Source organism: Osmerus eperlanus, chromosome 1 (genome assembly GCF_963692335.1).
Source record: "Osmerus eperlanus chromosome 1, fOsmEpe2.1, whole genome shotgun sequence".
In the NCBI taxonomy this organism is placed as follows: Eukaryota; Metazoa; Chordata; class Actinopteri; order Osmeriformes; family Osmeridae; genus Osmerus; species Osmerus eperlanus.
In genome coordinates, this window is record NC_085018.1 from 22,321,638 (window position 1) to 22,338,324 (window position 16,687).

The window sequence follows — 16,687 nt, forward strand, 5'->3', positions numbered from 1 at the left end:
GAGAGAGAGAGAGAGAGAGAGAGAGAGAGAGAGAGAGAGAGAGAGAGAGAGAGAGAGAGAGAGAGAGAGAGAGAGAGAGAGAGAGAGTTGTGTGTCTGTGTGTGTGCGCTCTGGATCAGCGGGACCATGTCAAGTGGACTTTTCACTCACCTGCTGAAGGGACTGTGGCTCTGGCAAGGTAAGCTATTCCATGCTCTATTTCTATTCAGCTCTCCTTTTCTCTTTTCCTGTTTCTGCGTCTCTTCATGTCTCCCTGTCTGTCTGAGTATTTCTGTTTCTTAATCCCCCTCTGCCTTCATTTCAGTGCTCTTTTTGACAATTTTCTCTTTCTTTTTCCATCGATCATGCTCTTCGTGTTGCTCTGACCTGTCCTGCTGTGTCTGTTTATCTGTCCTCTGACCCTCCAGATTCTCAATTCGGTGTAACATAGACTCTGTCTAACATTCTCCTGGAAAGTCGGTTACTGCTGTAACGACCAGCCTCAAGCCAGACACTACCATGATTGTGTTGTGGTGGAGGTAATACAGAGGACGATGATGATGAATATTTCTTAAGTTTCATAAGTTTTAAATGTCTGAGTGCAGGATAAAAGATTTAATTGGATGTGTTCTGTGTGCAAAGTGCATTTGAGGTTGTGGCTAAATTCATATCTTGTGTTCCAAAGATGGACCTCTTGAAGATAAGAATACAATATATCAGAGATATTAACAGCCAGCTGTCCCAGTGAATCACTTTTGGACTTACATATCAGAGATAAACCTGAAAAAATAATCAATGCAACAAAAAAAATCATTATTCAGGTTTTAGTATTGCTTTTTGGGAGCCATTTAAGGCAATTTGTCTAATTCTAAGCTAAAACAACATTGCAAGGTCGACTCACTAGAGTTGACACTTTCTAAAGCCCAGCTTCCTGGTGCGGGGCTCTGTGGAACAGCGTGTCTGTGTTCAGGCAGAACTACGCAGGAGCAGAGCAGAGCAGGGGATCCTTGGTGGAGGAAGCCTTGGTGCTCCACAACCATTCTTCCCCAGAGGCAGGGAAGCGTGGCCCTGGAACTAATGTTGCCATTATGTTAATGGTTAGAACAACAGCAGACTTGGGTTAGTGATCCAGCATCAGACCCACGTTTACTGATGATTGTCCTCTGGTGTGTGTGTGTGTGTGTGTGGGGGGGGGGGGGTGTTTGGGGGAGGAGGGCAGCCCAACGTTTTTCCCGTCAAGGCTGGTTAGGGTGACAGTAGCGAGGGTCTACAGGAGGCATCTGGCCACTCGTAATCACTGTCACGGAACCCCCCCCCCCCCACCCCCCTGAACCCCCCAATCCCTGCTCCCTCGTCAACCCACTGCCTCCCCTCACCCTACTGCCTCTTCCACTTCCCAGCTCCCCCCCCAGACTCCCTTCATCCCCCACACCCAACCCCCCTTCACCTCACCCCCAGTGTTGCCAACCCTAGCATACTCTCAATTCTCTACTAGAATATCTAACTTCTGGCCTCTGTCTCGTTATCATACATCAGTTCGTATAAATGTATTGACGTGCAAGCACATACAGGAATAACACACCAGCCAGTTGGTCATAGTTGGTAACCCTGAGTGGAAAGGGATGTCTCCGTAGTCCGGCAACCACTGGAAGGGTAGCTTCATGGTAGATGGTCTCTCTCTCTCTGCAAAGACAGTGAAGGAGACAGTGAAGGGGACAGGGCTAGTGGCTGAATGAAGGAGACAGTGAAGGGGACAGTGCTAGTGGCTGAATGAAGGAGACAGTGAAGGGGACAGTGCTAGTGGCTGAATGAAGGAGACAGTGAATGGGACAGGGCTAGTGGCTGAATGAAGGAGACAGTGAAGGGGACAGTGCTAGTGGCTGAATGAAGGAGACAGTGAAGGGGACAGGGCTAGTGGCTGAATGAAGGAGACAGTGAAGGGGACAGGGCTAGTGGCTGAATGAAGGAGACAGTGAAGGGGACAGGGCTAGTGGCTGAATGAAGGAGACAGGGGAGGTTCATGTGTTGGCCCAGACACAGACCAAACTCAGCAAACTCTGGCCAGTTTACTTTCTTCGGCTCCATAGTTTAGTCAACAGGAAAACAAGTCACATGGCCCTCAGTATTCTCCAGGTTGCTGTGGACTGTGACAGATCACCAGGACAGTCTAAAACCACAGAACTCTGGAGTCTTCGGTATCGATTGAAGACATTGACTCAGACTTCAAGGCAACTTTTTGCTATGCTTATCCTGATGTTGTAATCCTGCAGAGGAGAAATCACTACTGTCACTCTCTCTGTGGAATACACACTGATCTCTGAACCTTCACCTCTAACCTCCTACACTGAGGGAGAAGGGGGTTGAACGTGTCATCAACGGATTTTCTCTTTGAAGGCCTCCCAGATCTGTTCCCTGTTTTGGGTGAATGAAACCACCAGATGAACCCAGGAAACCTACAGTCTGCTTGAGGTACACATGAACCTCCTGGCCCTGCTATCTGGAATCTCTGGTCACATGATCACTGTTACCTCTAGCTTCAATGAGACCATTCAGACAATCTCATCTGCAGCCCTGCTCCGTTCTGCTCGGCTGGGTGACGTTTCATTCGTGTCTCCGTAGTCGTCCATCCCACTGCATTCTCTTCGGCGGGTCGTTTCCATGGTAGCGGTCTCTCCAAAACCCAGCCGGGAGGAGAGAGACGGAGCCATGACTCCTGTCCACAACATCGACAACACATCAACTTCCCCTCCTCCTCGATCTCTCACTCTTTACCTTTCCCTTCCTCTTCCACTTTCCTGTTTCCTCTCCAGCTCCCTCTTTCATTCTCCTCTTCTCCGTTTGAATTGTTTCTTTGTAGTGGAGATGATTCCATCATCCGTTCAGTCGTTTTGTGTCCATGAGACCGTGAATCAGTCTTGTGGAGGGTTGGGGAAGGTTGGAGTTTGTGTTGGTGGGGATAGAGACCGAGCCATAGGTACTGTAGAGCAGACTCAGGGAGGAGGGGGGAGTTGTGGTAGTGTTGAACTAATGTGAGCCAGACAGCTGTTGAGCCAGAGTGCAGGGGCACAGGCAAAGGTGGAGGCAGGAGTTGGGGGGGGGGGGGGTAGAGTCAGGTTGGCGGAGACAGAGGCAAGTGTAGAGGCAGGGTGGGGATTGAGGCAGAGTGATTCTCGAGGACGGACCCCCATCATCCGACTTCATCCCTTCTCTAAATAAGCAAGGCTGCTGGATTAAGCAGCTTTAACTTTGATGAAAAGACAACAGTGTTGGACCCTAACCCTGCCCTCGAACCAGAGGACACTTCTGGGGATGGGGGAGGGTGACGGAGGTTGTGTGGAGGGAGACCACGGGGGAGACAGGGGGGTTGGGAGGGGTGAAGGAGCAGAGGGGGAGACAAGAGGGGGGAGCTGGTTGGCACTCTGAAGAAAGTGTAGCAGAACCCAAGCAGTTAACCCATCTGACCCCAGACTGACTGTTGTTTTGCAGCTGGATGCCACGCTAGAGAAGGAGCTTAACAGGCTGTCAGCAGGCAAGAATAACTTGTGAGCGGGAACGGATGATTATGATCAAACATTCTTACTGACTACAGCACTGTCAGAGGGAGAGGCATTCAACATTAACAAATCAGAGATATGATTTGATAAGATTTATAGTCTGCTAGTGTTATTAGTGTTTTCTGAGTGCATGGGCATTGAGAACACCTTTATCCAAGGCTATGGTGCTGTGTTTGTTTGTGTGAGCGTGTGTGTCCTTACTGAACAGACACCCAGATGTACACTCATGCATGACAATTCAGCGTATCTAGGCTCACACACACACCTAGACACACACACACACGTGTCGTGAAGAGGCTTCCGTCTCTCCTTCCGTCCAATTGTAGCTCATCAGCCCCTGTTAAGAAAAGAAACAAAGAAAGAAAAAGAAAAAAAGAAGAAAAGAATCTGAAAACCATCCAGATTAAATGAGGCGTGAACAGAGGCTGTTTCATCAAGGGACCGGTAATCAGGGTGGGGGCGGAGGGGACGGGGGGTGGAGGGTATGGTGAGGAAGAGGGGAGGAGGGAAAGGGTCATAAAAGACATGTAGCCATGTGTGAGGACAAGAGGATTCTGGTACAACTCTAGAGGTTTTGTCGTTTGCCACTGGGTTAGAGAGGGGAGAGGAGAGGAGAGGAGGGGAGGGGAGGCGAGGAGAGGAGAGGGGAGGAGAGGAGAGGAGAGGAGAGGAGGGGAGGGGAGGGGAGGGGAGAGGAGAGGAGAGGAGGGGAGGCGAGGAGAGGCGAGGAGAGGAGAGGAGAGGAGAGGGGAGGAGAGGAGAGGAGAGGGGGGGAGGGGAGAGGAAGGCTCTGGATAGTTGCTATTTACCCAGGACAACTTTAAATAGAGGGCAACATAGAGCTGTGTTTGGACTCAAGGTTATGTGGGAGACATGAGAGGAGAGAGAGAGCTGCCAAACCTTAATCACAAACACAAACAAACTAACTAGCAACCTGGAGGTCCTTCATAAATGGCATCCTTTCTATAAATCAATGTCTGCAGTGTGTGTGTGTTTGTGTGTGAGAGAGGGAGTGTGTGTGTGTGTGTTTGCATGAGTGTGTGTGAGAGAGAGTGTGTGTGTGTTTGCATGAGTGTGTGTATTTGTCAATGTCCTAAGCTTAAAAATTCCTGACAGGTAGATGACTTTGGCAGCTCTTCAGACAGTCCTGGTCTGGTCCGGTCTGGTCTGGTGTTGACAGGACAGGACAGGCTGTACAAGACCACACACCTCCACATCTACTGCCCTCTAGTGGCCAGAAACACACAAGGAGGATCAGTGTCGCCCTCCATAGGACACTGACAGGAATACAGAACCCCGGGCCCTGTTTCATCACCCTCTACTGAGACACACACCCTTCTGCCACACACACGTACACACACACACACACACACAAACATACACCCTTCTCCATTCTCTAGCATGATAGGATAAGTGAAACACTGTGTTCCTCTAAACTGTGGTCACCAATCGTGTCTCATGAGGAACAGTCCTTTCTACGAGAGGGAGGAAGGGCATCTTCATTCTTGTATAAACCGCTGAGTATTGGCTTGGTTCATTACTATTTCAAAGGTTTTCTTTTGATTGGCGGTGTTTGTCTGAAAATAATAATAATAATAATTTATCATACATCTTTTAGCCTGTGTAAATTTGACAGTTTGGCATATTACCTATTTTAATTCATTATGGTTGATACACCACTGTATGTCACTCTGCTGTTAAGCACTGGTCTCTTGTAATGTGTAGCGTTTATAAGCACAACCATATGTCCCAATGGAAACTGATCACAGAAAGAACACAACTGAATGACAGCTGGACTGAAAGAATGTGTACAGGATTTTTTTTGTCATGTAGGAAATCTAAATATACCAATCATACCCTTAAACATGAAACTTAAAATGACCCAGTTTAATAAAAACCCGAAACATTAAACATGGAGGATCAAACTGGCCAATCAGAACCCTAAACATTAACTGCATATGACCCTCCTGACCAATCAGAAACCCTGTCCCCTGATAGCAGTGAGCAGCCAAGGGAGGAACGTTTTGGCAGTTGTTTTTCAATGTCATATGTGTGTGTGTGTGTGTGTGTGTGTGCAGTATTACAGCATATTAATGAACCCATCGGCGCCTCTCCCATCCCCTTCCCTCACCAACCACCATGACACCGAGAACAAACAAACACACATCACCAGGGAGAAGTGAAATGTTTGTACGTTTCTGCCTAGAAATATTAGGAATATCAACATGTTCACATTTTAATCAGAAAATGGGCCCCCAGCCCAAACTTGGACACTGTGTGTTTGTGTCTTCATGGAGGTCCTTCTCTGCATCAGGATGGACGCTGTCCAACAGTCTCTCACATCCTCTGTCCAATAAGACACTCAGTGTATTTCAGGGCAGTAGGACAGCCTTCAGTGCTTGCCATCCAATTAGAATCGACGGACGCAGCAATCTTGGAACACTCAAACAAACCCCTGTCCCCAAACCATCCATTACCCTTCCACAACCCCCCTGTCCCCGCTCCAACCTCTTCCAGCCCCCCTCCACTACCCTCCACCTCCCTCCACCCTCATCTGTCCATTCCTCTTTCTCCCACTTCTTTCTCCCTCCAGCTCCCTCGATGAACTACATCAGGAATGAGCTCTGACTGAGCCAGCAGGCTGAGCCAGGATCCTAGTGTTAGCTAGCCATGATCCTAGTGTTAGCTAGCCTGGGTCCTAGTGTTAGCTAGCCAGGATCCTAGTGTTAGCTAGCCAGGGTCCTAGTGTTAGCTAGCCAGGGTCCTAGTGTTAGCTAGCCAGGATCCTAGTGTTAGCTAGCCAGGGTCCTAGTGTTAGCTAGCCAGGGTCCTAGTCTTAGCTAGCCAGGGTCCTAGTGTTAGCTAGCCAGGGTCCTAGTGTTAGCTAACCAGGGTCCTAGTGTTAGCTAGCCAGGATCCTAGTGTTAGCTAGCCTGGGTCCTAGTGTTAGGTAGCCAGGGTCCTAGTGTTAGCTAGCCAGGATCCTAGTGTTAGCTAGCCAGGGTCCTAGTGTTAGCTAGCCAGGATCCTAGTGTTAGCTAGCCTGGGTCCTAGTGTTAGGTAGCCAGGGTCCTAGTGTTAGCTAGCCAGGATCCTAGTGTTAGCTAGCCAGGTTCCTAGTGTTAGCTAGCCTGGGTCCTAGTGTTAGCTAGCCTGGGTCCTAGTGTTAGCAGGGCTGGCAACTTTTCCAAAAACCTTAGCGTGAGATTTGGTAGCCCAACCACCCCCCCCCCCCCCCCCCTTAGGCGTGCTTTCGCGAGCTTCACTCCCCCCCCCCCAGGCGAGTTTACACGGCTGCTTTGCGTCAATGATGCTTAACCTGCGCCTCGTCTGTTACTGTTTACAGCGTTAGCTTGGCTACTTGTTTGGCATTGCCTTTTCAGCGTGAGATATACAATGTGTGGCGTGAGGGCGTGAGAAATGGTTGAAATGCGTGTGTCACACGGCGAAACCGTGAGAGTTGGCAGCTCTGTGTTAGGTAGCCTGGGTCTTGGTCTTTGACACTTCCACAACCACCCTCTTCAACCTCTTAACTGATGATGTCCTCCCTGCTAGCAGCCCGGGTGAAGCAGGGAGGGCGGGTTAGGGGGCTAGAGGAGTGTGAGTGTAGAGTCGTGGGTTTGGTGGATGGGGGGATAAGAGGGACTGCGTGTCATAGACAAACAAGGGACAGTCTTGTTTGTCTCTAGGGAGACCAGGGTGAGAAAGGGAAGGAGAGGGAGATGGAGAGGTGAGAGACACAGCAGGAGATGTGGAGGGAGACCAGGGTGAGAGACACAGCAGGAGATGTGGAGGGAGACCAGGGTGAGAGACACAGCAGGAGATGTGGAGGGAGAACAGGGTGAGAGACACAGCAGGATATCTGGAGAGAGACACAGCAGGATATGTGGAGAGAGACACAGCAGGAGATGTGGAGGGAGACGGGAGGGAGACCAGGGTGAGAAAGGACGAGTGGGAGTCTGGGAGAACTCATCCTCGTTGGTGTTTGACGTTTGGCCGAGAAGGCTGAAACTGGAGCCATGATCTTCATCACACACGCACACACAAACACACACTGTGAGCTACAGTGACCAAACTAAAAAGCTATGCTCATGCGATCTGTAGCCAGAGCAAGACCGACCTCATCACCTTGAGATTGATATCTACATATTTAAATTTGGATGCAGCACAATCTCCTCTAAGGCTAAAATTACTAAAAACCCTGTGGACCACGACATTGTTTAGACCAGAGAAGGACATTTAGCTGGAGCACTTTCCCTTTTAAATGAGGTCAATTCAAAAAGTTAGATTAAATGGCAATACAAAAATACCTGTTAATGCAACTTAATCACATCTATCTTCTATACAAATATAATTGTAAAATGACCCAACATCCAGTGTATCAGTTGGTTAGGGTTAGGGTTGATAAATAAATTATAAATGGTTGGGGTACATAAAATGATGGATCTAAAACTATATTGAACCTAAAACTGCATAGGAGAAAGGAATAAACCCTGACTGTTCAGTCAAGTCTAAGGAAGGAGCCTGAATATGATCTGGGAACCCTCGAGTTTCTGCTTCTAGAATACACCACAGGAGGATCAGTGTGGGACATCTAGGCCTAGAGTAGGATGATGAGTGGGTCTGATAATGACCGGGTCGGTTGTATCAATCACATGAGCGTTCTACATACTCCTGACCAAAGCAGTGGTTGAGGTCAAATAAAGTTTCAGTTCCATAAATTGGGATTTTAAACTTTCATAAAAACATTTTTTTAACCTTTTTTTGCTGACTTTTCTAATCCAAATGACTGAGTATGTGAGTGCTTGTGAACAGTTTGACCCAGGTGATGTCTCGTCTTGTGTTCCACAGCAGCGCTCCTCGCCAGCAGCAGTAAGCTATGGGAGGTTCCCTCCGCCCCCTTCTCCTCTTCCTCCAATCACACTGCCAGCATGCAGTGGGAGCCGCTTTGCCAACGACGCCACCTACAGGACGGGGTGAAAATCACAGCCGACATTCCCCCTAGACTGGAGGGGAACTGGGTGTCAACCAGGTTTGTACCCTAGGAGTACTCTCATCATCAAACAACACAGTAAATAAACACCATGTGATGACAGAGTAATTTTTCGCAAAGGAAACTTCAGCTGTGTCGGTTGAGTACCCAAACCATCATCATCCACGCACACAAACACTTCAGCAAACTTGATTTGTATAGCAAACATGACATCATTCAGCAAGGCAACCTCCACACTCATCCCTCCCTCTCTCCCCCTCCGTTCCCTGTGCAGGTGTGAGGTGCGGCCCGGCCCGGAGTTCCTGACGCGTTCCTACACCTTCCACGCCAGCCGCCACCTCCGCGCCCTGCAGCACTACTACAGCGACAGCGCCTGCCAGCAGCCCACCTACTCCCTGCTGGTCCGCGCCAAGCTGCGGCTCCGCCAGGCGTCCTGGGTGACCCGGGGGGCCACCGAGGCTGATCACCACCTCCAGAAGGTGGGCATGGTGGTCCACAGCCCCGGGGCCACGCACCACCTCAGCGCCCGGCTACCGGAGGTGTGTGTGGGGCTGGGGCTCGGCCGCATGGTGCCCGGGAAGCTGTATGAGCTGCACAACGCCCGGGCCGGCAGGGCCTGTCTGGGGGCTCTGGGGTTCTCCATGGGGGAGCTGGGTCTGGTGAGGGTGGAGACCCAGCACCACCCTCATGGAGGGAATGTGCAGGAGCTGTTCCTGGGGGATGTGCATACTGACTGGGCTCAGAGGACACATCACCGCCCTGCTGGCTACCAGCTGCCACTGCAGAACGCCATGGTGAGGATGTCAGGATTGCGAGAAAAACAATGGAACATCACGATGATGACAATTTTTGACTTTTTATCCATTTTCTGGTCTCATAGTGTGTATTACATTAACCGATCATCACTTCCAATTGTGTTTCAGCATGTACTGTGGGTTTTTTCTGTGCTGACGTATTTGACACAGGGATTGAAGAGTTTTCTGTGGGTTCGTCCCTCTGGCATGACCTGTGTCAAGTCTCACAGTTAAAAATGAAGCTACAACAACATCTAAAAGACAACAGCGACTTTGCGGCTTTAATCTTTACTTTCTAACCTCCCCCCCCCCTCCTCTCTCCCCCCAGCACCACGTCCACCCCTGCCCTGTCTGTGCCCTGGTGTTCCGCTCCTCAGAACAGCACCCCCCGGTGTTGCCCCTGCCGCACGCCGGCCCCATATCCCTGTCCGGTCGCTGGGTGAGTCAGCGCTGCGAAACCCGCCCATCCGTCCTCTTCCTCACCAGAGAGTTCACCTTCACCCCCGAGCACCACGGCTGGGAGGGGGTGTACCGCCACTACTCTGACCCCACCTGCACCCGGCCTACCTTCGCCCTGCGGGCCTCGGGTCACTACGCCCAGACGGGCCCCTCGGGGAAGGTCGCTGGAGGGACGGAGTTCGTCTTCAAGGTGACGGAGGTGAGGGTGACGGCTCTGGAGGAGGCCACGGTGAGGCTGCTGAACGGCAGCCGTCCCGTGGGGAGCTGTGGCGGGGCAGGGGGCTGGGCGCTGGGGGTGGAGCGGGACTTGACACCCACCAACGGATGCACGGCCCTGGGAATCAAGCTGCCCCACAAGGAGTATGAGCTGTTGAAGGTGGAGCTCGACCACAGAGGGCGCCCCCTGCTGTTCAACGGAGAGAGGCCGACGGATGGCTCCAGCCCTGACCGGCCCCAGAGGAGACCCACCTCCTACCAGGCTTCCATGGTGCTGTGCGGCCAGGAGCAGACAGTGGCTATGCCCTCCCATCACTTCCGCAAGCAGGACCGCCTCGTTCTGGGATCTGGTGCTGCTTCTGGGACCCAGCGGATCCAGTTGGCGACCAGTGGAGGGGAGGGGCTGGTGCTCATGCCAGCCCTGGTCCTGGTGTCGACACTGTGGGGGTGGTATCACTGTGGGGTGTAGCCAGTTCCACAGGGCAGCAGAGGACCCCCACACAGCTGAGGGGGAGGATGGAGCAGGCGGGGGTGTTTGAGACAGACTCACAGTCACACCACCCTGCCAGGACCCAGCCCTACAGGACCACTTGATGAATGACTGCTCACTGAGATTGTGAGGGGATTGTTTTTAGGAAAGAACGGGGATTATAGCTATATTTTACTGTCTGTAGTTCTTATCCAATGCTTTTTTCATATATAAATTTACGTTCTGATTCTAAACCGTGTTTAAAACTGACCCCAAGGCTGTAATGCCATGACTTTATTTCGTGTATTTTCCAATGAACATATCTGCAAAACTAAGATCTGTAGAGAGACCTGTATACAAGTCTCACACTGTAACTATCTTTTAAATGTATCAGATTGTCTTTTAGGATTCGAGGCCTTTGTTTCAGTACAAACTGTCTAGGATGAATAGGCATGATGGAGGAAAAAGGTTAGAAAGTGTTCTTCCAGTAAAATGAGTATTAGAAGAAGGCTGTTTACCAACATCTCACATCTGACTGCAAATGGCAGGCATTCCACTGGATATGATATTGGGATGATCCTTCTCTTCTGGCCACAGTACAAAGGACATCCAAACAGAACGTTAAACTGTCATGGACTAGATGAAACAGAGAAGGAGACAAATAACGTATAAATGTCTAGTCATGCCTGCAGACAACTGAACAACAGAGGCCTTGTGGTGTATTTTCTTTGTTTCAAAAGTTGTGGCGCTCACATATATCATATGACTGCCTTGTATGATTGAAAAAAACGATATATTTATTATCATAAAATTATAGTAATTTTGATGCTGTAAGGGAAAACATTGCTGTAATTATTGTTTTGGTGGTTGTATGTTTTTGTCAGACACCCGTATATCTGTTTCATTCAGCTCACTGTAAAACCTGTCTGTTTTTATTCATCTGTCATATACAGTTACTAATATTATACCTTGGGAATTGTCTCTAATATGGCGCATTAAAGAAAATTATCTTTCATCCTGTCCATTGTGATGATTGTAAACCCAATCATTAATTCTCAACTAAAACATTGAAGCTAGTCTCCATACAGAAGGCTCAGACTGGCTTCCCTGTCTCCTAAAAGGAATCATATTCTGTAGTCTATGCTTGCTATCTTCTACAAACACTCTTTCAACAGCAGCTGAAGATTGAGGACATCTCACACTTGCCCAACTCTAAATATTTAATCATCTTGGGTGGAAGTGTTAAAACGAAAAGAAAAACCTGCATAGAAGACATGAGGTAGGCTGTGTACTACATCACTAAAACAGGACTCCAACAGAGCTAGTTGTAGCAAGCCTGATGACTCTCTCCAACCTTAGGAATATCAGTGAATGTTGAAGCATTGTGAATGCGTGTGTGAACATTTGTGAGTGAGTGAGTTTTCAGTACTAGTGTGAATGTGTGTGAACGTTTCATATGTGAATGTTTGTGTTATTATTTCCTAAACAGGCCCTCATGAGGCAGTGTCAGCGCTTAACCAGCTGTGCTTCAATGCTGACACATGGGATACATTCATCCAAAATAATCACAGTCATTACTGCAAAAATAATAATTTCATGTGATCTGACCGTTAAGATGTTTTTTGACGTAACTTTGAAATGCTCGAATGAAACAACACTGCGGCTTGTCTTCGGAAAAGTCAGGAAAATAGAGCGAGTGGTAGTTGCCACTGGTGCAGAGAGGGAAAGAGAGAGAGCAGAGGGAAAGAGAGAGGGAAAGAGAGAGAGAGAGAGAGGCATGAGTCTCTTCCAAAGTCAACATATTGTTCCTATTAACTCCTGAGAGCAAAAGGGAACGGTGATGCTAGTGAACTGCCAGCCCCATTAGGTCATCCTCTGGGTTTGAGCAAGTGTTCTCCACGCTTGGATGAACCATCTAACCAGAAAAGCAAGCGAAAGAAAAAAGGATGACTGGCATTTATCAGAACTGTAATGTGCAGGATCTGTCATTAAATGGCCCCCAAAGCCATCTAAATCCATGTCGTCCCTCCAAGCCAACACCAACGCATGGTTCTTCCCAGGTTGTGTGCTGAAGACAGCGAGATGATGATGACTGAGAGAGGATTTTTTTGTAGTCTGTTAGCGGTTTATGTTGCACGCCATAAGAGCGTAGCGTCACGAAGAAGACACGCTTGTAGTAGCATCGGAAGGCTATAGGGCCGACAACATGTTAGCAATCAAACCGGTGGCTCGTTAAAGTCGTCCGTTAAACAGCAATTATAAAACGCTGTTCCAATTTGGTGAAACAGACGACGGAAAAGGGAAAAGCAAGCTTGACTGCTGCTTCCAGGATGTGTTCATGTTCATTGGACTCCGGCTCAAATAGTAAGACTAGAGAACGGAGGAACGCAGAGGGAACGAAGTTAGACCGCTGAAAGGTTAACAGACATGGTTTTCGTGTGAGTGGCTTTGTTATTTAGACGTACATTTAAAGGGATGTTGGCTGTATCAAAGTACTCAACCTGGTTATCCAAAGACCAAAAGGCTTGGTTGGATATGGTAGGATTTTAACCCACCTCTCCGGCACGAGAGCCAGGTGCAAATGTACTGTAAAGCCACGTTGTTTCTACATCACTAAAGACAAAGAATGCTCCATTAAAGCAGAGACAGGGAATTTGTATCAACACTGAAGGGGTTTCCTTTCAGCAAAACAGGCTTTCCAAACCTCAAGCAGTCTGGTGGGTTTGTCAGACAAAATGTCTCCGTAGTAGAATGCTCCAGTTAAACTAAATAATTAAGGCCTAGGAGAATGTTCTCTGTCTGTATAAAGCAGTTCTTACATTTTCTCTTTATTCCTGTCCCTGTCTCCCTCTCTACCCCTCTTTCGGTCTCTCTCCCATTCTCTCCCCCTCTCTCTCCCTCCCTCCCCTTCTCTCTCTGTCTCTCTCTCTCTCTCCCATCCTTTTTTAAAACATGATCTGCCCTTCAACAGCCAACCAAACTGGTGAACAGCTTCATGCCACGGTTGCACCTACAACGTCCGTACCGGATCTCTTCAACACCTTCTCCAGTTTCAAGCTCCGTTGAGAGAACTCCATTATATTTCTGCTGCACACGAGCTACAGCAGCTGGCCCATAACGGGGCACCAGATCAGCCGTGTTCAGCCCGGCCCCGAGCCCTCAGCGGGCCCAGCAGCGGCGACTGTACGGGAGGAGCGAACAAAGAGCTGTGTTAGACCACAAAGCTGCAGAGAGAAGCAGAACAGTGCAGAGCGCTCCTGCTTTATCCGGCTGCCAAGCTCCCTCATACTGTATCATGATCTAATGCTCATCTGGAAAAAACGAGAAAGTAATGGGTTACGCTTTCTTTTGAGGGGCCCCTCAGAGATGGTCTGTGGATTCTTGAGCAGCTATCAACTAAACTGACTGAACCTACCATTTATTATAGACTGAGATTTGCAGTTGATGTTTCTGGTGATAGTATATCCATAGGGCCCTTAAGGTTAACGATATATAATCTTCAGTAAAAGTTAGCAACTGTCTGTAACTGTCTGTTACTCTCATACATTTTCTACCAACCTGGCCCTGACTATCAGCAGTCAGATGTAGGCTGTACATCTGTTACTCTAGGATTTCATGTAAAAATTCCCACATGCATCTCTCCTTATCGGATCTTTTTCTGATTAACTAACAATCTCAGTGTCTCTTGGTTTATTGGTCATTTGTTTAACTATCCCTTGTAAGCACCCTAACAGTGTTCAAAACAGTGTTAATACTTTCTGCTCTTTTATAGATATGATCCAGAGATAATTTAAAACTAAACATGAGTCGATCAAACTGGACTCTACGCAGATTTTATAGTAAAAACAAAAACATTTTCCCGTCCTTCTGAAAGTCCGTCCTGCAGAAGTATTTCAGGCTTTGTGTTTGTGCTGAGGAGGACCTTACAAATGAGAAGGTTAGCTTTGCTGGAGAAGACTGTGCAAATGTCAGCCAGTTGTTCTGCCTCCAACCGTCCTGGCAAAGTCTCGTCAAGTGCTATTTAAACAGTTATGGGCAGATGTATCAGAACTGTAACATGGCCTGACTTCACTCAGTCATATTATTCACAGGTTACAATGGAATTGCAATGTTTTTTTTGCAGTCAAACAACCACTTTTTCCTGCGATGAGAAGCACATCAAATGTTGGCAGAGTTATTTTGTTACTTTAAACAGAAAGAGAATTTTCTCTGTGGATTTGAACAGTCAAACAACCACTTTTTACATGCCTGCGATGAGAAGCACATCAAATGTTGGCTGAGTTTATTTGTTACTTTAAACAGAAAGAGAATTTTCTCTGTGGATTTGAACAGCAGAGGAGAACAATAGCAAAGGCCTTGCCAGGGCTAATCATGGCACACAGTTACCACTCTCAACCCAGTGTGTGATGGGGATGTGTGTGTGATGGGGATGTGTGTGTGATGGGGATGTGTGTGTGTGTGGTGGGGATGTGTGTGTGTGGTGGGGATGTGTGTGTGGTGGGGATGTGTGTGTGTGGTGGGGATGTGTGTGGTGGGGATGTGTGTGTGTGGTGGGGATGTGTGTGTGGTGGGGATGTGTGTGTGTGGTGGGGATGTGTGTGGTGGGGATGTGTGTGTGTGTGGTGGGGATGTGTGTGTGAGGCGGATGTGTGTGTGGTGAGGATGTGTGTGTGATGCGGATGTGTGTGTGGTGAGGATGTGTGTGATGCACAGTTGAGCGAAGTGGACGGTGATGTTTTATATGTTTTCCAACTTGGAAACGCAGCCAGACGTCTCTTTTATGACACAGACCTCAATGAGGACCAGACCCATTCAAACACAGGGCTGTAGGAGAGAGCGGAGGAGTGGGCTTAGAAGAAAAAGTGAAATAAAATATTCGATGGAGGTGGATAAAACAACCTTTACACTGTGGTGGGATGCTTATAAATCATGTTGAACGTTCATAGACTCTGGAGTCTGTCCTATCAGGGTAAATGCACTGTTGACATCCCAACAAGACTCTGTCCTCCATCATTCTTCTGGTGTGGGGCACACAGCCCAAGTCTTCAGTGACAGAGGGTACTGTGTTCATTGTTGACTTTTCAGTCTGGGGCCTTGGAAGACCTTGTCCGGAGGGCCCTGTGTTCCAGGGGCCAGAGATCAGATACGGCCTGTATGTGTCTGTAATTGCTAAACATTTCAGAGTTGGGGGGCTGGAAGAGGATCAATTCTAAATTACAAGTCTTTAGTCATTTATCTTGGAAATGATCTATTTCCCATCTGAATTTTGAAAATGTAAATGAATGCTGGTTCATTTCCACGGCCTTGTCTCTCCAGGTGCACTTGACCCCTGCCAAAACAAACGCCCTGGTCACTTCTAGGTCCTGGTGCATGCTGGGGAATCTAGAACAACCATGGCCCTATCCAAACTCTCTCAACATCAATCATTTCATTCTTTTTTTCTTCCTTTTTTGAGAATCCTACCTTCAAATTCATCAAATCAATTCATCCATAATACAAAGGTATACTTTTTCTCCAAAAGCTTCCATTTCTAATCAACCAACCTAGTTAGTGTCTGAATTATTTATTATTTTGTTTCTTGAAGTATACAAGACTAAAGCATAACTTCAGTAGCCTATAACTACATTCATAATTCCTTCTTTCCCATCACCCTTCCTCTGGGTAGTCTCTGATCTCCATTTAAAAGGCAAATGAAAACATGCGCTTCTCTTCATGTGATCAGTTCATTCTCAAAGGGGAAGTAAAGAAGAAAGATGCAGAGACACTGCCTCAGTCTCAACTCCCAAGCAGGCCAACTGTGCTCAACTCAAACCACCAAGTGCAGACAGAAAGGCTCCCAGAGTAAACAAGATATAATAACACTGGATGAATTAACAAGCTTTCTTTCAACACAACTAGCTATTAAAAGCCAAATGGCCATTAATTATCTGACGGAAATCTGTTTTTACACATTTATAGCCAAGAATATGGGGTGTGCTCCAAACCAAGCACAGAGAGAATGAACTAGCTAGCGTACAGCCAGCAATGCTAGAACAGATTATGATATTCTGTCAGAAATTCTACATGCACCCTCTGTAGAAGACATGACTCTAACAGAGCCTGCAGGTGTTAACTGGAGATGGCAGGTTAAGAAAAGACAATTCACTCTGTATACATCTGTCTGTGTACAGTGTGTGTGTGTGTGTGTATCAATCATAAAATAAGACCACACTGAGACGGAACA

At 48.0% G+C, this 16,687-nt stretch overlaps 1 protein-coding gene across 1 annotated transcript in view; it reads left to right on the forward strand.

The window, feature by feature from the left end:
• Window positions 1-11,479, forward strand: part of apcdd1l (adenomatosis polyposis coli down-regulated 1-like) — a 23,922-nt gene extending 12,443 nt beyond the window's left edge. Inside the window, exons 2-5 of the mRNA XM_062459514.1 lie at window positions 27-178; window positions 8,385-8,565; window positions 8,801-9,320; window positions 9,649-11,479. Coding sequence (XP_062315498.1) covers window positions 27-178; window positions 8,385-8,565; window positions 8,801-9,320; window positions 9,649-10,464 — 1,669 coding nt within the window. The 3' untranslated portion in view covers window positions 10,465-11,479. The remainder of the gene's footprint in view (window positions 1-26; window positions 179-8,384; window positions 8,566-8,800; window positions 9,321-9,648) is intronic.
• Window positions 11,480-16,687: the final 5,208 nt, after the last annotated feature.